We start from the raw sequence: 23,462 nt of genomic DNA, 5'->3' as shown, positions 1-23,462 counted from the left end.
AACCCGTGGCACAACTCCCAGCGTGACAATGCTCAGCTCCAGACAGGAGGCTCCCAAGAAAAACAGATTGCAGCAAGACAACTAGGCAACCCTACATGCCTGCCTGTGCTTAGCAAAGTTATGTAGTGTTCCTGTTTGCCAGCTCATCATATGTTTCTGACAGAAAACTTTGCTGTACCCACAGGCATCTTACAAGTATGTTTAAATTAGAGAGTTGTAGGATCCAGGCTTCAACTTCTTTTCCAAAGTGCTCCTCCCATCACTGAGTCAATCTGCATGCCTATTGCTATCCTTGAGTTGCTATTATTCCATTAATAACTCTGTCAAGTGGTACCTTAATAAGAGCACGCTGTAATTTGCAGCTCCGGGTCAAACTAGCCGTACTTTTACTCGGAGTTTCTGAATGCTTCACCCTGCGTCACCCATCTCAAGCTCTCCGAAGGCCACATTATTAGAGACAGCAAAAAAGAGGGGCAGATGCAGGAGGGGTAAACTTCATTCAAGCACGCTAATAGCTCGAGCTGAGTAAGGACTACCCAGAATTTCCTCCCTCCCCCTCACATTTTTGTGGACCCTACAAATACCCGGCGGCGGGCTCTGCCGTCTCACACTTGGCCCCGGCTGCCGATAACGGGGCACAACGCGTGCCTCACCGGCGGCCGAGCCCGGCGGCAGCGGGCAGCCCCGCGGGGCAGCCCCTCGGCCGCGGGCGGGTGCCGAGGGGCGAAGAGGCGGGCTGAAGCGCGGCGGGACGGGTGCAGGCGGGACCGAACCCCGTCCGGCGGGGACGGCGGCGTGGTAGCAGCGTGCCGGAGGCAGGAACCGGGGGGACGGGCGCGGCGCGGGGGTGGGGGCAGAGAGAAGCCCGGCGGGGGAGGTCGGGAGGCCGGGCGGGGGTACCCGGGCGGGGCGGCTCCGGGCAGCGGCGGCGAGCGCGGAGCCGCGGGGAGCGGCGGCGGGGCAGGGCCGGGGAGATCCCAGCCCCGCCCGGCCCAGCGCAGCCTCGGGGGCCGAGCGGCGCCGTGCAGCCGGCGACGTCGGATGGGGCGGCCGCAGAGCGCCGGGGGGACGCGGCGGGGACGCAGCAGGTAGTTCGCCTCTCCGCCGGGACGGCCCTGCCCGCACCCTGCCTGCCCCCCTGCCCCCCCTCCCCGCTGCCTGGGCGGCGGGCTGTGCCCTGCCGGTGCCTGCCCGCCCCGCAGCCCGCCCGTCGGGGCCGTCGGCGCGGCCGCGCTGTCCCCCTTCGGCGAGCGCCGGGCGAGGTGTCCGCGGCCCGCGGGACGGGAGGGCGGTGCCGCTCCGCCTGCCCCGCCCGTTGCGGTGGGAGCGAGAAAGCCCCCGTGCAGGCGGCTCCTTCAGGAGGTCACGTAAAGGCGTCGTGGCCGGCACGGAGCGGCGGCCGGCTGAGTAAAAATCCCAAGGCTGTGAGTAGCGTGTTTCTCGTGTGGGACGGTCACGTCGCGGAGACGTCGGGGACATTCATGGGTGGCTGAGGCAAAACGTTTGTCGTCCCAAAAAGTTCACAGGTCGCTGCAGTAATGCAAATTTGCCAGCGGAATTCCGGAGTTTGGAGTGGAAGGAATAGGTCGGGAGCGCTGGGACCCGGCGAGGGGGGAAGGAGTAAATGTGCCAGCCTTAAAGGTGCAAGAACTAAACCAGCCGGGAGTTCCTGGGTGAGACGTGCACGGGCGCTACTCGCAATTACGAAATACGAACTGATGTCTAAAATCCAGAAGCCAAGAAAAATAACCATTTATTAAAGGCTTTTCTGAGGCTGTAAGCTGCCAGCACGTTCACTTCAAAAAAAATCTTTTTAGAGTTTATTTGAGTTTTCCAAGACATTGTTCTACAGCAGATGTTTGTTGTCTAAACTTCATTTGCATCTAGCACAGCTTAATTTTAGAGTGGAAGTGTGTATTGAAATATGCTGCTGTTCTCAAAAGCCTTTTCTGTTCTTAAATTTAACACTGCCAGGGTGTGCCTGATAAATTACACATGTTTACTTTTCATCGGGAAAGGCTTTACAAGTAAGTAAAATATACAAAAGTTTGGCTTCAGATGTGCATTCTTGGTTTTCCCTTTGCCGTTTTAAAAACTGTCATTGGTGGCCAAATTGTATGGCTGTGTGTGGAAGGGAGAACTGCAATGTGTGGGGTAGTGGTGGTGGTGAAGGGGTGTCCAGTCTCTAGTGAAGTCTGTTTGTGGATATTTGGAAGGCAGGAGAATAGGATTCCAGCTGAGTTACCGTGAGTGTAGTGAATGCATAGCATCCCATGTTCTTGTCTAGGCAAAAGGAGATAGCAGAAAGTTAAGTCATGCTCTCACTTATGCTTTATTCTCACTTGTTGCTTTGACTTCAGGATATCCTGAAAATTGAGAGCAGTTTGGCTCACTGTTTTGAAAATAGAAATTTCTTATTCTTCCAGCTGTAAAGTAACCAGTGACTCATGAGGTGATAAAAGCCCTCAGCTCCCGGTGGGACTCTTACCAGAGCGCCCGCTGGGAGCAGAGAGCAGAGATGTACTGGGGATGGTTGCTGAAGGGCTTTGGCATCCCCATTATCACAAGTTCCCTGTTGCCTTCTGGCACTGGGAATTACACATCCCCAGAGGAGAATTGCAGGTTGACTCCAACTGCCTTACCCTGGGCGTTATCTATGGGGAGCTGGTGAGAGGTACGGCCCTGAGACTCTGCCTGTACCACTGTGTGGTGGGACTGGAGAGGGCAGTGAAGTTGTGCCTTGCCATAGGGCAGGTCGAGGGGCTGTGGCCTACCACACAGCATTGCCCTTTTCATGGCATATGTGGCATAGGGACCAGACAGACCCTGGTAGACCCTAGGGATGTGAGCCATGGAGAGCCCCTGCTCCAACCTGGAAAGGTGCTCAACCCTGCTAGGATCCTTGACCTCTGTAGGAGACCATGCTAACTGCTGTGGAAACCCCAAAGCATGGTGGTGGGCAGGGAGATTACCCAGGAGAGGGAAATCATGGTGCTTGCTGCTAACCTCAACTGCTCCCTCCATCCTTGTAGCAGGGAGGACAAAGGTCAGCCAAACAGCTGAAGGAGGCAACTGCATTGTCCTCCTCATGACTGGTTCTTGACATTGTACCACTGCCTTTATTTAAGTAATTTAGCAAACGCTGTTTTGGCCATCACATACATGAGGAAGTGTAGCCAGATTGGCCCTGCACTCCTGATAAGTTTCTCTTTCTAGTAGTACCTGGTGTTGCAGTGATAGGGATCCTCTGGTTTGCTTTGGAGGGAATAAAACTGATTTCCACTGCTATCAAGAGATCAGGGTATTGAGGTACCTAACCAAGGCAATGCTCAACATAACTACATGCCACAGACAGGCTCTAGAGGTCATTTTTTTAATATTTTGAGCTGAGATCCATACTTTGCAGCTAGTGGCTAGTCCTCTGTATGTGAGTGGGACAAAGTCGTAGAGCTGTCAGGAAGCAGTGACACTGATATCCTGGACCTGGCTGCTGCTGTCTTGTTATATAATACACAACAAACTTCAGTTTTTCTAACTGTTAAAAAATTAATGTGTTTTCTGAGTTACTGACTACAAAGCAGGAGGAAAACAAAAAAAGTCGTATTATGACTGAAAGATATTACCTGGAAATGTTGCTGGCAGAAGAGAATAAATTTTAATTTATTACATTATTATTTATATTAACTTTCAAGTGGCTTGTGAGTGATACTCATTCCCTGAGAGTCCTGGCAAATAATAATGTTACAGCCTCCATTGCCTTGCCACTAGCTTGTCAGAGGCAAAAATTTACTTTTGTGATACTAAGTTTGCTGTAATAACTTTAAAAAAATAAGTCATTATGAACAATAGAAGATGTTTATTTCTGTATGATTTATGCTGATTGAGTGCATTGTCCATGCCTTCAGCCAGAGGAACTGGTATAGCACCATTATGTTCAGTAGACTTACGACAGTTTACAGCTGCTGAGTTGTGGCTGATAAAGTCGTAAGTCTGGCATGTAATTATCTTCTCAGAAAGAGATGTATTTGTCTTTTGATAGATTAGTATGATAACTCTGCTTGGAAAAAACTTATAGAAACATTTATTTTGTTGCATATGGTGCTCTTAAATGATATGATTCTCTCAGCCAGCCATCAGCCAGTCTGGTGAGTATTGCTAGTTGAGCTGTCATTAACAAATACTTTTCTAGTCCAATGTAATTGTTTATTTTACAGTGGAAAGCACTTGCAATTCATATGGACACAGTGGCATTTTGTTATAAGCCAATACAATGAAAGACTGTGATAGTTTATGTGATAACAGTGTGCAGATTGTAACTGAATTACAATTAAACTGAACCTTAGCTGAGGTGAAGTTGTTCTGTTGAAGAGCTTCACTGTTACCATGCTTCAGAAGGGAGGTCAACAACTCGAGAACCCAAGTCTGCTCCTGGGAAATGAATGAGGTAGTTGCTGTCATCTTCAGAGTATGAAAGACTGAGGACACCAGGCAACAACTGTGTTTCTTGGATCATTTGTGTCTCCCAGCAAGTCTCTTCACCAAAGTAGTTTGGCGGAAATAATAGTAATCATCATGGGTAAATAGTAAATTATTTTCTCAGAAAATAATTTTAAAATATCCCAAATGTACTAAAATTCAAGTCAATTCACTGTATGCTTTTGTCAGATTACTTCTTTTCTGATGGAGGGAACCCAGGAAAAGGGAGGATGGGAAAAGAGGGTTTTGGTCATTCTTTAAATCCCTTTACATTCATCTGGGATGTGGTTTGCTCTTCCCCTCTTCCAGAAGGCACTTGAAAATGCATATTGCACTTTTCAGGTGCCCAAAACAGAGTGCTGGAACAGCAGTGGCTCACATGTTTTTGTGATTTTAGGAAACCTGTATATGGAATCATAGAATAGTTTGGGTTGGAAGGGACCTTAAAGATCATCTAGTTCCATCCCACCTTCCCTTGATACCCATCCTTCGAAAGTGTCTTTCATATGTTTGTGAAATGCTCATGACCCTTGAGTAAATAAATGGTAAGGTCAGGAGCTCCAGCTCTTAAAGAGTTCCCTAAACTAAGCTATTTAATTTTGGGCCAATGGAAAGTGCCCTCCCATCCAGCACAAATTTTTGTTTTCTGACCTTTCCCAGAAAAAAGTCAAATCTTTACAAATTTGGTTCAGATGGAACCAGTTCTCTCCTCATCCCCATCCTTGTTTGGTTATCAAGCTGAAAAATTAACTATCTGTTCATCCTCAGTACATGTGTTTGGGGCATGAGCACTGATTCTCATTGGAGTATTCAGCAACTAAACTGTAACATTTCTGGTAAAACAGTAAGCGTTTCTGACATCTTCTGATATTTTTAGAAATCTGTGCACATCTCTTCCAATCTTTATATATGGCAATGGAAAAAAAGGCACCTTAGGACGATCTGCTGCGAAAATGCAACCTGTTGAAGTCTATGAGAAAATATTGCAGTTAATCTAAGTATAACTTCAAGAAAAACAGAACTAAATTGAGAAGGACAGTTAAAGTTGGTATAATTCTTTTTTATTTTTAAAAACATTAAATGTATGTCTTGTATACATATGCAAATGGAAAAAAGTAAAGTAAACCATAAAGAAAAGCGATACTTACAAAGATGTGACTTGCTACGTGTATTTTTAAAAGGGTAGCAGAAATCCAACTAATTTGAATGGGAAGTAGGATTGATTTTATAATGACTGGCTTTCAGAGCATCTCCTTAATTGTAAATAGCATAATTTTTTTACCATAAGGGGTAGGAAGTTATTTTAGGCATTGGCAACATGAACACTGGCATCAAGACTTGACACCAACTTTCTCAGGGTCTTTGCTACCTTAGGTCTGGATGGGGAACAGCAGCAAGCTTAGAGAGCAGTGAGTTTGCCCTGCTGCTGCTCTGGCAGTGATGGTTGGGTGATGTTTTGGAGCACCACATACACTTAGCTCTTTTTCAGAAAGAGTGAGCCAGTTGCTGTGCAGACTGAGGCTTGCTGGGGCTGTTTGGTAATCCTTCTCACTGCTGTTCTGCATTTTTTTCAGCATGGAAATCTTGTAGGGGGAAACACTACTCGAGTAGTTTTCCACATTACCCTTGTATTCCCGCAGCCGAGCTGTATCTGTGCAGAGCATGACCGACAGTTTACCCACAGCTACCTTGATAAGTTTATAGCAATGGCAGACGTTGGTGCCCTGTTGTAGCCAGTGTCCCTCTCGGCTCCTGGGTGTATTTTGTGCTTGAGCACCTGCGCGGGCCATGGGTGACGTGGGAAGACAGATTTATGTTGCATTTGTTGATTTTATTTTCAGAGCCTGGTTTGCGAGCCACTCTCCAGAATTAATATGCAAGACTTGCTGGAGCTGGGGGCACAGACCGCCTGCCCAGAGGAGTGTTTGGAGGAACGTGGCTTGATCTCCCTCTTGTGGAAAATTATCGTAACTAAATTCTCGTGATACCAAAGAAGTAAAGTCCAGCATTGTCAAACAAATGATGGCAACAGTTACTGTGCCACCTGATGCTCTTGTCAGCCCTCAAGGAAATGAAGAGATGGACTCTCTGATCGTACTGCATTATAATTACACAGGAAAGCTTCTTTTAAGGGAAAAGGCAACTGATAACATAGACGTGCCCACTATTGCATTTCTGATCCTGTGTAGTTTCATAGTCCTGGAAAACTTGATGGTGTTGATTGCCATATGGAAAAACAATAAATTTCACAACCGCATGTACTTTTTTATTGGCAATCTGGCTCTCTGTGATCTTTTAGCTGGAATTGTTTACGAAGTAAACATTCTTATGTCTGGGAAGAAAACTCTGAGCTTGTCCTCCACAATCTGGTTCATTAGAGAAGGCAGTGTGTTTGTTGCCCTGGGAGCCTCCACTTTCAGCTTACTAGCAATTGCTATTGAGCGGCATTTGACCATGATTAAAATGAGGCCTTACGATGCAAATAAAAAATACAGAGTGTTCCTTCTCATTGGTACATGCTGGCTTATTGCGATTGCCTTGGGTGCCTTACCCATCCTCGGCTGGAACTGTATAAACAATTTACCAGATTGCTCAACAATTTTGCCTCTGTACTCCAAGAAGTATGTTGTGTTCTGCATTAGTATCTTCATAGTCACTTTGGTTGCCATTGTCATCCTTTATGCCCGTATCTACATCCTGGTAAAGTCCAGCAGTCGTAATGTCGCTAACCACAATAACTCGGAGCGGGCCATGGCACTCCTTAGGACTGTTGTGATCGTTGTTAGTGTCTTCATTGCCTCTTGGTCTCCACTGTTCAGCCTGTTCCTCACTGATGTGGCCTGCAGAGTCAAGGAGTGCCCTATCTTGTACAAAGCCCACTGGTTTATTTCTCTGGCGGTCATCAATTCTGCAATGAACCCCGTCATCTACACTCTGGCCAGTAAAGAAATGCGTCGGGCTTTCTTTCGCCTTGTTTGTGGCTGCCTGGTGAAATCCAAGGTAGCCCGATCTTTGCCTATTCAGCCCACTCCAGATCACAGTCGAAGCAAATCCAGCAGCAGCAATACCCAGAAGCCGAAGGAAGATTTCCCACCAGTGAATGTTCCCTCGTGTATTGCTGAGAAAAATGAATCTTCATTTCACAATGGAAACTTCTGTAAATAAAGGACTCCTCAAGTCACGTACCTTTCTGTGGCTTTTAGACTTAAACTGCAAGTGTAGTTTAAGCACTTAAGTCACAGGGGAAAACACTAACCACTTATTTAACTTTGAGGACTTATTTATCAACAATCATTTGCTTTGAGTGTTCATTCCTGATTCAGAAAAAAACCTTTCATGCTACCCAACAGCCAGGACAGAGTCCATGCACATCTAATGACATTGTGCACCACGATGCATTGCATGATGAGGCTGCATTTGGCACTGCCTGGTCTTGCAAGGCATCGATAAAACCTGTTAGAAACTTCGTCATTCATTAAATACTGCTGACGATTGGAAAATGAGCCCGTTTATTGCTGACTGGAAGAAAAGCTCATTACATATGTTGGTGATTATAGTTCTCTGTATGTATCTTGCTGTTACGTTAATGGCCTTATATGTATGTGGTATAAATAGCTGTATATTTATACAAATCCTTATTAAAAAGTTGTTTCGTAAAAGTTTACAATATGCTAAACATTGTATTGCAGTATACAGTGTAAGGTGACAAATTATACAAATAGTTGTTGTTTCAATGGGGATATTTGAAAATATGTGAAGTAGTAGCTGTTAACTGAACAATGTGCTAAACATATTGCAGTATACGGTGTAAGGTGACAAATTATACAAATACATGTGTTTCAATGGGGATATGTGAAAATATATGACGTAGTAGCTGTTAATTGACAAGAACTTTAATATGTCATATCAATGCAGTATTTCTGTTTTTTCCACTGTTACTCAAACTTCTCATGTTTAGCGAAAGACAACATGACAGTTGTCACTGTGGCATTTCACGACTTAATTTTAAACAAGCACTAGTAAATAACCATTGAAAGAGGCTTTATATGTTCACTAAAGTAGTTAAAATGTGATGTAACAATACATGTGTATCAAGTGTATGCACTGTTTCAATGCATATGTTTTTACTTACTATTTCCAATGTGTTTAAAAATGTATGTCAAACCTATGTAAACCTGTGTACATTGTGGATGCACTACCTAATCTGAGATTCTTCAGTTTTGAAACAGAAACATATCATTTCAGAAAGCAAGGAACTACAATGAGTCCCTGGGGAGCTCCTTTTTTTCTTTCCAGGCACTACCACAACATGGGATTGTGTTAGAAATTCTCCTTGGGAAGTTCAGCCAGTGGGACAAGATCCCATTTTCTGGCAATGGAACACTACACTCCTACTGTCTCCAGGTACATTCGCAGATACAAGAGGGAAGATGCGGTACAACAGGATCATGCTGAAGGGCATATCTCCATTTATACCTGACCCTGTCTTGGAGCTGGAGTGAAGGCCTGTTTAGTTTGGAAGACTGGAGCTTCAGACTTACTCTTTTGAGAGGCTGCTCCAGATAAACCTATATGAAAACAACGTTACAGTTCATCACTGAGGCCTTACCAGCCTCAGTGCAGGATGGTGTTCAGCATCAAAGGGATTTCCTGAGACCTAGAGCAGTTAAGCCTTCATAAACATCTGGTTTCAGGTCCCCATGGAAGTGGCCTGTGGTACTTCCATCAATAGTACTTTATGGCTGGAAGCTGCAGTAAAGTTAATGGGAAATTCTGAGACTAATTCCCATTGTCTCTCAGTAAGAATGTAAGCATCTAACTTTATTGGGCTCTTTCAAGGTTTGTTTTTAATGTCTCAAACCACACCTTGCCTTATGCACAAAAAGTAACTGAGGCTGTTTTAATACACAGCCTGAAAGAGCTCATCCTTAGCTTTATGCTGGTCTTAATCATGTAAAGCAGCAGCATTAGATTCTTCTCAAGTATGTGTAGTGTGTAAGTTGTGTAATGTGTGTGGCAAAAGCCTTTAAACAGTACAGGATGGTGTTCAGCATCAAAGGGATTTCCTGAGACCTAGAGCAGTTAAGCCTTCATAAACACCTGGTTTCAGGTCCCCATGGAAGTGGCCTGTGGTACTTTCATCAATAGTACTTTATGGCTGGAAGCTGCAGTAGAGGTTAATGGGAAATTCTGAGACTAATTCCCATTGTCTCTCAGTAAGAATGTAAGCATCTAACTTTATTGGGCTCTTTCAAAGGTTTGTTTTTAATGTCTCAAACCACACCATGCCTTATGCACGAAGAGTAGCTGAGGCTGTTTTAATACACAGCCTGAAAGAGCTCATCCTTAGCTTTACTCTGGTCTTAATCATGTAAAGCAGTAGCATTAGATTCTTCTCAAGTATGTGCAGTGTGTAAGTTGTGTAATGTGTGTAGCAAAAGCCTTTGAAATGTAGAAGTTTGCATTGTGATTTGATTATCTTTTACATGTTAACAGTGTGCTTGTAAATGTTTTATGCTGTTAGAAAAGTGTGAGAACAAAGAAAAACTGTGTTTGAATGAAATAACTGTGAAAGACAGTAGTAAATACGAAGTAATTTCTACCAAAAATGTTGAAAAGCAGTGCACTTAGGGAAGAAGAAAAAGCTAAACTAAGCTAAGCATGATGTAACTATGAAGTGCAGATGCAGACTGGGTCAACAGCTCTGTAGCTTTGTGAGACGTAAAACTGGTGACATTGCATTGCCATGGCTTGCTTAAGTTTTTAGATCTTACAGTGATATTTGGCTGTATTTTTAGTGTGAGTGTTGTACCCTGAAGTTGTGTCTTTGAAAAATGCTAGCTAAAATACTTGTATATTTCTAAATGTCATTTCACGTGGTGGCATGTGACAGAGTTCCTTGCTATTGTAGAGGAGAGAGGCCTTAGTAACACAGTGGTTTGAGAAAACATTATGGCTGACCCCACACCAGCTCTCATGTCAAGGATGTTATGTGATTCTCACTATTTAGGTGAAAAAGATTAATATTTTAATAGCCAAAGTCCAAGAACATGCACACAAGAGTGAGTTTTAACATCTGGATTCTAGCCTTAGCTATTGTCAGAGTTGATGCAAGGTACAAGTAATGCAAGCAACTCCACTTGCCATGTGATGTTGGAGGCCATGTGATTGTGTGTCAGTACAATAACCTTTCATTCTACTTTGATTTCCTTCTCTTATTTTGGAGCTGTGGGGATATTTTGTTCGTTCACTACTCTGCTGCACTTAAGCAGGCTCCTAAGATTCATGGGTTTACAAAGTACTTACGACTGAAGAGAAAAAAACTGTTGTGGATACAGTCTTCAGTGGGTACATCCCACTGGGACATAACTAGGTAAAGCACAGGTTCTGGAAGATTTCAGAGCAAAATTTTGAAGTAGGACAAGTCAAGGGCTTAACAGCAGTGATCCTTTCCTTGAAGCTGGAAAAAGATGGAGAATAGCTTCTTTCACCCTAAAATACTAGAAAATTCCTTAAAATACATCCCAGAATCCAAGCTTTCTATCATGTAGGCTGATCTGAGCATATAAGAAACTGAATCAGGTCTCCCTTTCCCAATTGGTTTTGTGTGGAGCAAAAGCTACAATGGAGACTAACATTTCATTCATATTATTTCATGAATTGGAATATTTATTTTGGTTCTAGATTACAAAAGAAATGCAAATCAAACTACCTAAGGAGAAAAAAAAACTTTCACAAAATGCTTTCCAAGACTCTTTTATTGCCAACAGTCTTACAGAGTATTTTCAACTCATTAGGTACCATAAACATTTTGAAAACTTTTAATTAAGTCTCAAACCTTTGAACCAAAGTTGTTGTGTAGCGGTCATTTTTCAAAAAATTCTAAAAAAGGTTCTGGCCTTCTGTGGAAAACGTGTTTAAGCTCTGGGCATCATGCCTGAAAGCACTACCTGTAGTATGCTGTGCAGCCGAAGGCGGTAGGCTCTGTCTTTGCCATCCCTGGAGCCAGAGGAAGGCTTTGCCCCTGCTTTCCTGGGAGCAGACTCAGTACCTTGGCTCACCTCCTCAGCGGGCTGTCTGCTCCGGCAGCACCATCTGTGGCTGCTCTCCTGGAAAGGCAAATTTACAAGGAGTGACTGTAATTGTGGTGTTGTGCTGCCTACAAGGTTTGTGATTTCCAACTGCTCTAGTAAGGAAATGAAAAACACACCTGTGTGTGAAGTGCCAGGTGCCGTAAAGCTGAGGTCCTAAGAGCAGCCGGTCCACCCCTGCTGAGCCAAGATGTGTTGGCATCCACCCCAAGTAGTGTCATTTAACCCACTAACACAACCAAGGGTACAGCTCAGCCCCTTTGGGGAGCTGTGGACCCCATGGCCACCCCAGGCCTGGAGCCACTCCATTCTCATGATAAAACAGGGCAGGCACAACAGCAGTGATCAGGGATTTCTGCTTGACCACCATTGAGCTGTGAGACCTCCTGGCAACTGAAGTGGGCTGGAGGCATGATGCAGAGGCATGCAGAGGTGTGCTGATGCCCATGCTGCCTTCAGAGCTGCATTTCTTCTCCCCAAGAGCAGCATAACTTCCCAGGGCATCCCTAGGCTCAGCTTTTCTCCAAGTGGGTAAGAGGGAAGGTCCTTTTCAAGGAGATGCTCAGGTGGTGGAGGAAGAGGATTTGGGGAACATCAGCCCAGCTAAGCTTCCTTCTGACGTGGAGACTTCCTCCTCTCCGCAGTACACTAAATAGCTGCTCTTGCATGGACCTTGTCCTTGCAGTCGCTCTCCACGGAAAGACCATGGAACGGTCTACCCTTCACTATGCTCACCTATTAAATGTGCCAAGCAGGAAAGCTACCTTTTCAGGAGAGGGGATCATCTGGCCCAGAAAGAGGGCCTGTATGAGCGATTACTTGAATCATGAAAATGGTATTTGTCAAAAATGAACTTGTGAAAATCAGTGTTGCCTCTGTCAAAGAAAGTAGTTTATTGACTTATTAATATTCAATACCCAGGTAAACCACTTATTCTGCTACAAAATGGGCATCCCTTCAGGTAAATTAAACAAAACAAAACAAAACAAAACAAAAAACAAATTAGGCCATTAGGGAATTTGGGCATAGGAGAACAGACTCAAGCCCACTTTACATGCATTTCGATCTGATAGTAGTGCTCATTATTTTATTACTTTGGTTAATCATATACAAACTGAATAATCAGAAAACAGTTGCGTGACACATATTCCAAATTCTGTTGTTCAAGAACTTCCTCAGAGACAATATTTGCCTCTATAACCAGAATACCACAATCAGCAGACAGGCAAAAACTTGAGATTCACAAAAGCCGTTGGGAATGTAAACGATCACAATATTTCCACATACATTATTTTTCCTGCAATGCTCTGTTAAAAATGTTTCTAAAAGTAATAAATACTAATAAATAACAAATGTAAAGTTGAACTCTTTTTTACAGCAAAATAGCCACTTTTTTGTTTTGCTGCTGTTGCCCACACAATGCAAAAAACCACATTTACCTCAAAAAAAGAAACCTGGCTTCTTTTGAGGTTTAACTCTGCAGGACTTACTGAAAAGCGGTTATCACACCAATCCAGCCAGGAAGGACAAATACGTACCAATTACAATCTTTACATTCTTCACCTAATTAAAAAAAAAAAATCACTTCTTTTGAATGAATATATGCCTGGGTATGTTTGGTGGGTTTTGCCTCACAGAAGAAAAAGCTGTCATTTGACCTGTATGTTTGTTATTTGACTTTCATGATAGCTACATAAAATGTAAATCTGCATGTTAATCTCAAAATCTGAGGCCACCTTTTCTGATTCATCCATGCTGTCTCCCACAAAGTGTGGTAGCAGAATGAGTCACCCAGCTTTAGCTTCTTTCTTTGGTTTTCATGGCCTGTTCTGTTGTCAGACAAGGTTTAAACACTCTTTATATGGTGCTTTTGCTAGAAATGTGTAGCTCTAAAATCCTACCCCCTTACTGAGACAAAAAAAAGGCCCTGCTTTTTCTCAGTGGAAGCCATACAAGATGCTTATGTTGGAGTATGCAGAGGAACAAATCAGAGTTTATGAATGAAAATGTCTCAAAATAAATGAGCAGTAGGCATTGCCTAAGTATTTTGCAGTTCACCTCCCTAGAGGTTCTGCTTTAACCCTATCAAACAATTAGCATGTTTATAATTTGGCAACAGCTCTCTATTCTTATTAGTGGTTTATATGCCTGTTGGCTTGTGTTTCCAGGCTTCACATTTCTTATCCCTGGGGTTTTCTCTCCAAAGACAGCTTCTCACTCCCTATCCCAGCCTCTGGTTAACTGCAGGCAAACTGTATATCCATGATATCTTTTCCACAGGCCTGCCCTCATTCCAGCTGCATCCAATGCAGATGTGAGCAAGGTCCACAGACACTGTGAGTGTGTAGAGTACAGCTAAGCACAGAGCTTTTAGTGGGAATCTGCCCATATCCCAATAGCTTTGAGCAAGCGTAGATTTGTGGAGAGTGCAACCCTAGGCTGGAGCAAAAAGACCTTGCAAAACAACATATTTTGGCAGTACACTAATTTGGATTTTATGCAGACATATTTTGAAAATGTCTGGAAGATAAAAAGGGAAGTGTGTGTGTTACTTCAGCTTAGACTTTGTTTATACAAATATAGTTTACTTAATATAAATTTTTGGTTCTACCACTTACTTCAGATACATATTGGATGCTAAGAACAAAGACTTGAAATCAGGATTTGTAACCTTTTGTCAGAACATTCACAAGTTCCAAATTTCCCCTTTAGAGCTGCAGATTTCCTGGAGGCTGCAAAACTGCTGGCTTTCAAATGGAGCATTTGCTACTTACAGATATCTAAATATGCATCAATTCTATTATGAATACATTGTAGCTGGCATCTGGCACTTGATGTGCTAGCAGCAGTCGCACTGTGGTATAAGTTTTTTTAAATTCTCCTCATCTTACTGCACAGCATGATGCCTAGGAACTGTGATGATAAGAAATGTGAGCATATTATTCCGCAGAGGAGAAAAAGAATGAACCCAGGATATAGAAGATTGAGTGCTGGCAGGTGACATTTACCAGACTGTTAGTAAACATTTTCTTCTGGTGACAGTGCACATTTTGCACTCAAAACCTGCTCCCAGAACTATGTCCCGTGTTCAAGCTTTTACTGGACATGTTCAGCAGAGAGGTTTCTGGCAGAACCAGTGTTATCTCCCGTTGTGAACCCTGCAGAATGTGGAGGGAAGCTACTATATAACCTATTCTCACTATGTGTGCAAAGCTCAGGACAGAGAGGCAAGCAGTAAGCCATAGAAACCGCATCTCCTCCCATGGTCTCCACCCAGGCATGGCCAATTTGAATGTCCTCTTCTTGCATTAGGGAAGGGAACCTGGGAGTCCTCACTCTTAGCAAACCCCCACTTAAGTCAGAATGTAATTCAGTTTTCAAATCACATTTTATACCTTTGAGGTTTCATTGCTTCTGAAATAACTGAAAGTTTGGGAACATGACTGTACCTCAATGTCCAGTCTATCTCTGCCAGCTTCACTGGAAAATTTTATTATCCTAACAATTACTCTAGATCTGCAATAAAATGAATCGGAAGCATTTGGTTCACTTTTGAAGGTTCTTTGTTTAAAAGAATCAAATGCATTTTCATTGCCCATAGTTCACATAGTTGCAACACAACTGGAATCTGAACTGATAATCAGATAGGACTCAGAATCAATCTAGAGTGTCTTGCAGGATATTTAGCTTCAGTTCTGACTTCTCAGCTATTCCCTGGGAAAATATCAAAGGATACTATAATATAGTCTAATCTCAGTGATTTCTATTGAGTCTATTAAATTTTTTCTTTCAGTAAAATCCCAGTTCTTGAAGTCATGGTACCGAATTATCACCAGCAAGTGTCTAGCCCTTGGGATTGCATAAAAGAGGATAAAAAAAGGTGAAGGGACTCAAAACCAAAGGCAAACATTAAAAGGCTCAAATTATTATGCTGTCAGCTGTCTGGTTTTCAGCCAGTCACACAACATTTGAGCCCATCTCATAACTTCTACCTCTCTAAAATTACTGGCAGTGTTGGCTCCTCACAGAAACGAGCCTGCCTCTCTAGCAGGATCAGTTAGCTCTTGTTGAGCTCAGTGTAACGACAACAGGCTTGGAACTGCTATCCAAATGGCTATACAGTTTTTATACCATTTTCATATAGGGGAACGCTAAATCTATGAGAGTGACAGTGACAAAATGCAATGGTAGGATCTGCAAAAGGAGCATTGATTGGCCTGCATGCTCTTCCTTCCTGGACAGCTTTGAGATCATTTGGTTCCCAGTGACTTAGAAAATCCCGGATCATCACACCTGGCCAGACAGGATTTGCTGCCCCACTGACACAGCAGGGCACTGTCACAGCCCAAAGGCACAATCACTACCTAGGACTGAACTGCATCTGATCAAGCTATGTGTAACCTTTGCATCACCAAGGGGCATGCTGAGCTGGGCAAATTGGATGTGCTGACAGAGCAGCTTAAAATAGCCACATTTTCCTGGAGGCAGGGTTTGTGAAATGTAGTCTGGGGAATTTAATATTTATGCCAAGCTGTTTCATTTTGTGTCTCCTTGCCACCTGCTTTAATTTCCAAAACATGGAGCTAAGTGGCTGTTAAGTTATTAAAGCTGCAGCTAGGACAATGGTAAAAAAAATTTGACACTTACTTCAGTGTATGTTTAGTGCCTTCATTCATACACCCATATCTTGTCACATTTTTCCAGGCATACACTGACAGAGTATTTAGGAATCTAAACCAGACATAAGCAGCAGGTGGGATTTTTGAAGGCACCTATGGGAGTTAGGCACCTGGGTCTCATTGAAGGGATATACAACATTCAAAGTACAAAAGAGGCCTTCTCTTAGTGGTATCACACTAAAAAGTTTCAAGGATGTGGCTATAGGGAGGTGGGAGCATGGAATTATAAGCGTTATATGTGACAAAAAAGGTAGCAACCAAGATACTCCAAACTGGAATATGGTGAGACATGGATGCTCTTAAATAAAGTAATTTCGATGGATATTGCTTTGGGGTATAAGATCTCATGTTCCCTTGCAATTTCCAACCTGGTAAAAGGACAAGACAAAATTTTAAGAATTCCACTAACCTCAGTGCCATAATAATTTGGGTTGCGATGCAGCATTTAATTTCTTTCCTTTGCTCTCAGCTCCCACCCAGACCTAGAAATATCAACTAATATCTATCTGCAATAAAATTAATCACAGGCATTTCTTTCATTCATGTCTTAGTTTGGCTTCTTAATGTCTTGATTACAGAATAAAGTATATTTTTATTGAACGGATCATGTGGTTAGTCTTCAGTGCCTCAATCATTTTTGTTCTTGAGATCAACCAAAAGCAAACTTCCCAAGCTGGAACAAAGCAGAAGATACAAGAAAATTATTCCAGAATTTTAATATCATGATACTACCTGAATGTATTCTAAGTGAACCCTGCAGTCAGTTTGGTTGTAGTTTGACAAATCTTAGCAAAATCTTAAAACCAAAATAATTTTAAGTAGATTTAAGTATTGACTGCTTCAGGGTAGGCAGGTGCTTAACCTAGACTTATCCTGCTGACTCTTGGCCTTCATGAACCAAGTCTGAAGATTTTGTTCAAGAAGACGACCTTGGAACACTGAAGGCTAAATCCTGAGTCTGGTACAAACTTTGCCTTTACAGGAACTGTGTCTACTGAATTTGGCTCTTGATAAGCTTCATCAAATAGGAAAGTAACTTCATAATAGTGCTTGCATTTGAATAGTACAAATCTTCCTTAAAACATTTCCCAGTACCAAAAGGCAAGGGAATTTCTGCCAGAAACACATCTTTAGTGTATGGGTATTTTTATTTAGAGAAAAGCAGTATATTTGCAATTCCTATCACACGCTGAAGGCCAAAATGAAGTTATGCTTTGGTAGGTAAATGCAAATGGCATAATTTGCAAAACTGACCACTGAGTCCTGACAGTTTTCACTGTTTATAAGAAGAAAAGATTTTTCAGGTATGTCTTTGAACAGCCATGTACATCTTGCATTAAACCTATTAAACACAAGTTACTTGAACTTGCCTGATCGGTATGTAACATCGCATTGGAGATTAGTAGTCAAGGACACCTACATCTTCACCATAAGCAGAGAACTACTTATAAATAACCTTAGCACTCGAATAAATTAAAATTACAGAATATTGTTACATTATCATTAGAAAAATCAAATGCACACACCTCATACACAGAGACATCACACCAAATCATTGTTAAAGCAAGATACAAATGTTTTGGGTAGCATCATATAAGAATTCAAACTTGACATTAGCAAGATAAAATGCTTTTGATATCAGTGACACTGAATAACACTTTTAAAAATCATTTTATGCTAAATTTCCGAGTTGGAATACTAGTTACTGAATTCAGACTGCTTCCATGGTTAACCAGCATAAGCCATCTGTAGTCCCATAGTTGTGCTTCTTATGTAAAATCAGAAATAAGTTTCCCAATATTCATTTTCTCAAGAAATTGAGACTGCTGAATTCTATTTTTATCTGAACAATCACAATTGGCATTTTTCTTCTGGTAAAAACACATGGCACAAAAGATAGTTCTATACCATCCACAGACTGACTTGAAAAATATAAATATATACTGTATTTATATATATAATGTGTATATATACACTATCAATATTCACATTAGAGAATCTGAACAATTTTATGAAATTACTTTTTAAGAAAGCCTTCTGCTGTGACTTCACATCTACATAAAGCATTGAGAATTTTCAAGTGTACCATGTGAAATGGGGCTTCTAAAGAAAACATACTGGTGAAATATATGTGAATATGCTTTTTTTTTAATGTGCAGTTTTCTTCATATCTGCAATTTCTACCACTTAAGCTTGCCAATTACAAAAACTAAAATAGTCATGTGGAGTCAGTGTTTCCTCTCCGCAGGCTGCTGCAGGCAGAGTTCACTCCCAGAAGAAACTATTGGCAAATTATTCTCAAGATGATGATTGATGAGATGACTTATGCTGTCAAAGACGCGATCTTTTGTACGAACCTTCAAAAAAAAAGATGCAGGAAGATAGATTAAAGAGCAAAATACTTTTTCCCTTAACTTCCACTAAAATTTTCTAAGAATAAAATGACACAATTCATCATGTTTTAGAGACTGATCCCTCTCCCATCAAAATCAGTGGAAATTTGGTATTTCTGGAGGTTTGCTTCTGTTTTGTGTTTTACTCCCTCTGTTCTCGCCAAACAGGTATTTTGCATGCTACCTATGGGTCAGTCTACTACTATTACTCTTTCTGAATAGGTCTGCTTGAAAATTTGCTGTACAACATTTTGATTCACTGTAAGTTGGGTTTTTAGATCAAATTTTCTTCTCCAAGAGATCACCTACTTCTTTTAAGTGTTTTCACCTTTTTCATTAGAATGAGCTGTCCCTCCAGATATGCCAGAACCCAACTCTCCTGGAAAATCCCCTTCCCCGACAGTGATCCAGCCACCACGTGTGTTAGGCTTGGATTTGTCCCATGCTGTGCGGCACATCCCTGTGCCTTTGAAACTGAACTAGCCCGTTTACCAGCCCTCTGCACTGGCATCCTGCTAAGTATGCCAAGTATTACACCCATGATAAGAGGAAACTGATATTGCAAGGCAAAACAGTCAAAATTATCAGGACAGGCCAAAAACTAATCTATACTACAAAATAATTAATTATTTACCACCTTCACAAAGCATTTCTTTCCTATGTTTAAAACGAGTTAGGCATACAGCTTCCAAGCTACAGGTCTCCTCAAGCAAATGTCATGCTGCAGTAAAGCTTTGTATTGGGATGGCTCTACACTGCCTCAAGTAAAACCCTCTGAGCACTGCCCCGAAGTGAGGCATGTCATCTATTTTCCTTGAACTTTTCTCAGAAAGAAAGAATGACTTTTGTTAAAACTTTCCAAAGCCAGCTTATGCTGTGGTGGGCACCTTTCTTGAAATATTTGTCTTCATCATTAAGTTCTGTCAAAACTGCTAGAAACTTAGCACAGGATGTCACAGGGTAAAAACCAGAAACAATTTAGGTGGCAAATGATGCTATCTGCTTGGTCCGCATGTAGCTGCATCAGTGAAGAAAACCAACAGGCTCTCCCAATTTCTAAAAAATACTGCTTTGAAACATTGTTTTCTGTAATTATTCAAAGCTATATTTTCAAAATGAAAAGATATCTTTAAAACAGCATTAACTTTCCTTATCTATATTCAGAGTAACACATTTTCAGTCCATTCAACTCAGCTGAGATTTTTCTCATCATAAGCAATATGCTCCTGCCATCACCAGAGTTCAAACCTTAATTCTAAATCCAGTAAAAATTCTACAGTTCTCCATTTTAAGCATCCCTTACCTGAACTAGAGATCCTTTTTTTTGTCAGCTGGATGAGAGCAGAAGCAACTGAACAGTTAACTGTGCTCTGGAAACACACACTTAATGTGTGACTGGGTAATTTGTGTGTGACATGAATTTTCAGGCAGCCTTTGTGTGAATCGTTTTTTACAAATAATCAAGCCAGGGCCACACAGAAGAAATGCAAGCCGCTGGCATGCTGCTGTGGCTGGCCACACACTGGCATTTTATTGACGATTCTCTGCTCTGACAAGTCACAAATAGGGCTGCTCAGGAGCTGTGTCAGGATTCCACAAATCATATAGACAGCACAGCTAACCTAAATACAGACACAGAAAAGCTGTTGTTCTCAAGCGGTGCCTCCTGAGTGAGGAGTTTTGGAGACATTTGGGCCATGATGGCACATCACAAGTAGGCTGAGGGAGGGGACAGGTTCAGAGAACAAGCAGGTCCCTACACAAGAACGTCAGCAAATTAGTGCTGCTCTTAAAGTCAGTGCAGAAAAGATGGAGGGCCTCTGTCCTCTGCAGGAGTAAAATGTCCCAGGAGTCATCATAGGGCCTGAGTACTCCATGCCAGTCAGCAGAGCAGCAGAGCTCCTGGTGGGACATAACGTCCCTGCACTTGTCATGTCACACAGCAGCGTTTTCCTCACAGTAGCCTGTAACAGCTATTTGTGGGTTTATGTTGAAGGGAGAATTAGGGGGCCCTGCTGTAGGAGTCACAAAACTACTGGCAAAAGTTTAGCAAAGGAGGCTGCCCACCAAGAGGTGTAGGGCCAGTTCCCCAGGTTGGTGTCCTGGTCAAGCCCAGGACTAAGCAGTTGGCACTTAAAAAGTGCAAAACCATGGGCATTCCTCACTGCAGCGTTACATACTCTGCAGGACAGGCAGAATTCTGCCGCAGGTTTCTCAGCTGAAACAGATGCCAACAGGCCAACTCCTTTACAGGAGTTCCTCATTCACTTTGGGGCTTATCATCTACAGTTGTCCTTTACAGAGGAAAAGGAGTTGCCCACTCTCAGCTACCAGGAACCGAGAATAAAATGCGTGGCAATGCTCTCATTCTCTCAGACGAAACTAAGCCTCCCTGGAAGCAGGACAGGACAGCTGCAGAAAACTGGAGCTCCCTTGCCCTCTCCATCCTGCCCTTTTGTCAGCTGAGTCCCTGTGCAGTAAAGAGATGGAGCAGGTTTATTCCAGTTCTCTCCTCAGCTTACATGGAGGAAAACACAGAGGGCCTGGTCCGTATCCTGGCTAATGGAGATGTCATGTGGAAACTGCCAGCATGCAAACTGGCCAAACTTGCACAGCCACCAGCTTTCTCAGCAGGAAAGCTAAAGTGGCCTAGCTGCACTTTTGACTAAGACTGTACTGCAGCGGCTAAAGCTTGACCTTGCTGGGAAATCAGGTCGCTAAGGCTCCCTGCAACGTGCAGAAATCATGCAGTGGGTCTTCTGCTAGGCATCAGGGAGAGAATTAGAGATGTGATGGCATATTAGAGATATGAGGCTGTACTTACAATCAGTTGTGAATAAGCTGTAAACAAGATTAAACACATTTAGAGAAAACGTGTAGAGTCAGAATACTTGTATTACTGAGGAGTCAGCACTTACAGTTCCTTCTGGGTCCACCAAAAGAAGATGCTTGGCTTGTCCATTGTGCATGCCTGTCAGCACATAGGAGCCCGGATTTGTGGTACTCTTCCTCACGAGGAAGTCTCCACATTTCTTTAACAGCTGCTCTGCTTCTTTCCTGCTCATCTCTCCTTGATACCATGGCTCTGTACTCAGCTCCTCAGCTATAGTCCAATCAGCTGCTCTGGATAAAAGAGGACTGATGCATCCTGTAGAAGTGGATTTCCTCAATGCAGCCTCAGATGTTTGGTTCTTGAGGGCATCCTCAAATGGTTCTGGTTATGGAAATGGACACAAGGGCAAGATCATTCAGAGGTAAATCATGTTACAAAATGGTGATATTCCAGTCATTTTTAACTGGATTTATTTTGTGTAATAGCCACTTTATCTTTATGAAAAAGCTGAGGAAAGATGTACTGCTAGGCCTACTGATTTATTGATTATATTAAGACCAAGGAGTTTAATATGTTAAAAATGCATGTTACACACAGAAAGATGCTGATAAAAATCAGCAAACCTTGGCAAGAGCTTTTGAAAGGTAATGATTTTATTTCAGTAATGGCTATTGTCAACAGTTGCATTTATATGCCCTGGTACCGGGCAGAGCTCTCCTTTTGTCTTGCCAGGTATGTCAGACAGTTTCATTTCAAATAAATTGCATAATATGGGTACCCAATGTCATTACACTCATATCTGGCCTCTTTTTAAACAACATATTAATTTAAAAATTATCCATTACTGAGTCTCCAGCCCAAGGGTATGTCTAGAAGGGATCAGTTGCCCTTACCACTCAGCCTACCCCTAGCCTCCACCTAGGAAGAGGACTTTGCAATATAGACATAGGCTAACACCTTTAATGTGATTTACTTAGCTGATATCTTTTAAACCTCAGCTAAATCCTGAACTCTGTGTTATTTTCTGTAGAGTGGAATGGAAAGATGTGTCATTACAGATCCCAACAGTCTTACAGAAATAGTAAATAGGTCAGTGCATGCTTCATTATATGCTGTACTGACCTATTGGAAGTAATTTTCTCTTGCAAGACCTTCATCTGGCCAACTAGTGCATATTAAAAAGAGCTATTGTTCTGTGCCCACTAGACTTACGAAACGACATCTGCAGAGCAGTACCGTGAAGCAATACACCAGCTCTAAATAGACTGCTCAGATGCCAGGAGTACACAGCCATGTTTGCATGGGGCAACAGAGATGTTAATTTAGCTCAGAAAAACAAGGCAAATATTGTGCTGTCACAGCTTACTGATACCTCAGCTAATTCTTAAAACCAGCTTATATATGTCTCCATTACATTGCAGTCTGCACTAAGCCCAACACACATTTAGCTTGACAAACCACTAACTTAGGGCTAGTTGACACATTTTCTAATACTACTTTTCTCCAATGATCCAATGGTTAATAAAGATTAATGAAGGCTGGAAGATGAGAAATCAGTTTTCCCTATTTTTAGGAAAGGAATGCATATAAAATAGAAGCATGTGCATGTTTTAAGGGTAAAGCATGTCAGAAAACAAGGTTAACATCCATGATTTCAGACAGAACACTTTTCTCATTTCAGATCTATATTCACATATAGATATTCTCTCAACTTGCTTCCCTCCCCCTTTCTTTCAGTCCAAAATCTCCCTAAACTGTGGAAATAAAGCTAAGTCTCAGCAACAACATGCCGGGAAGATAGCTTCATGTATACTGAGAAAACAGAAATGTAGATATGTTATTTTAGAAATAGCATATAGACAGTAACTGCTTTGTCTCACTGCCTTTTAATTATGTGAAGTGAATTAAATATATCACATGTCAGCAACTGATCGGAAGTAGGAAGAGTACAAAAACAAAAAAAATTTTCTGTGCAGCAACCTGCTTTCCC

General features: G+C 42.3%; 2 protein-coding genes across 4 annotated transcripts in view; one reads left to right on the top strand and one right to left on the bottom strand.

Annotated features, from left to right (window-relative positions):
* Window positions 1-998: 998 nt before the first annotated feature.
* Window positions 999-12,932, top strand: S1PR3 (sphingosine-1-phosphate receptor 3). 3 transcript variants are annotated; one of them, XM_074813075.1, is made up of 2 exons: window positions 999-1,088; window positions 6,318-12,932. In XM_074813075.1, exon 2 carries the CDS (start codon window positions 6,496-6,498, stop codon window positions 7,639-7,641), a length of 1,146 nt encoding a protein of 381 aa, XP_074669176.1. In that variant the 5' UTR covers window positions 999-1,088; window positions 6,318-6,495; the 3' UTR covers window positions 7,642-12,932. The 3 variants fall into 3 exon arrangements, with proteins under 3 accessions (XP_074669176.1, XP_074669177.1, XP_074669178.1); XM_074813076.1 differs by lacking the exon at window positions 999-1,088 and adding an exon at window positions 1,267-1,424; XM_074813077.1 differs by lacking the exon at window positions 999-1,088 and adding an exon at window positions 4,553-4,576.
* Window positions 12,933-16,818: 3,886 nt separating this feature from the next.
* SHC3 (SHC adaptor protein 3) overlaps window positions 16,819-23,462 on the bottom strand; it is a 102,243-nt gene continuing 95,599 nt past the window's right edge. The window contains exons 13-14 of the mRNA XM_074813073.1: window positions 21,558-21,853; window positions 16,819-18,603 (exon numbers count right to left, since the gene is read on the bottom strand). Coding sequence (XP_074669174.1) covers window positions 18,475-18,603; window positions 21,558-21,853 — 425 coding nt within the window. The 3' untranslated portion in view covers window positions 16,819-18,474. The remainder of the gene's footprint in view (window positions 18,604-21,557; window positions 21,854-23,462) is intronic.

The sequence above is a fragment of the Strix aluco genome, chromosome Z (genome assembly GCF_031877795.1).
Source record: "Strix aluco isolate bStrAlu1 chromosome Z, bStrAlu1.hap1, whole genome shotgun sequence".
Classification (NCBI taxonomy): domain Eukaryota; kingdom Metazoa; phylum Chordata; class Aves; order Strigiformes; family Strigidae; genus Strix; species Strix aluco.
This window is presented reverse-complemented; position numbering and strand designations above follow the sequence as displayed.

What these genes read in the sequence shown, in the direction of transcription:
- S1PR3 (XM_074813075.1), top strand. Translation starts at nt 6,496, where the DNA reads ATGATGGCAACAGTTACTGTGCCACCTGATGCTCTTGTCAGCCCTCAA.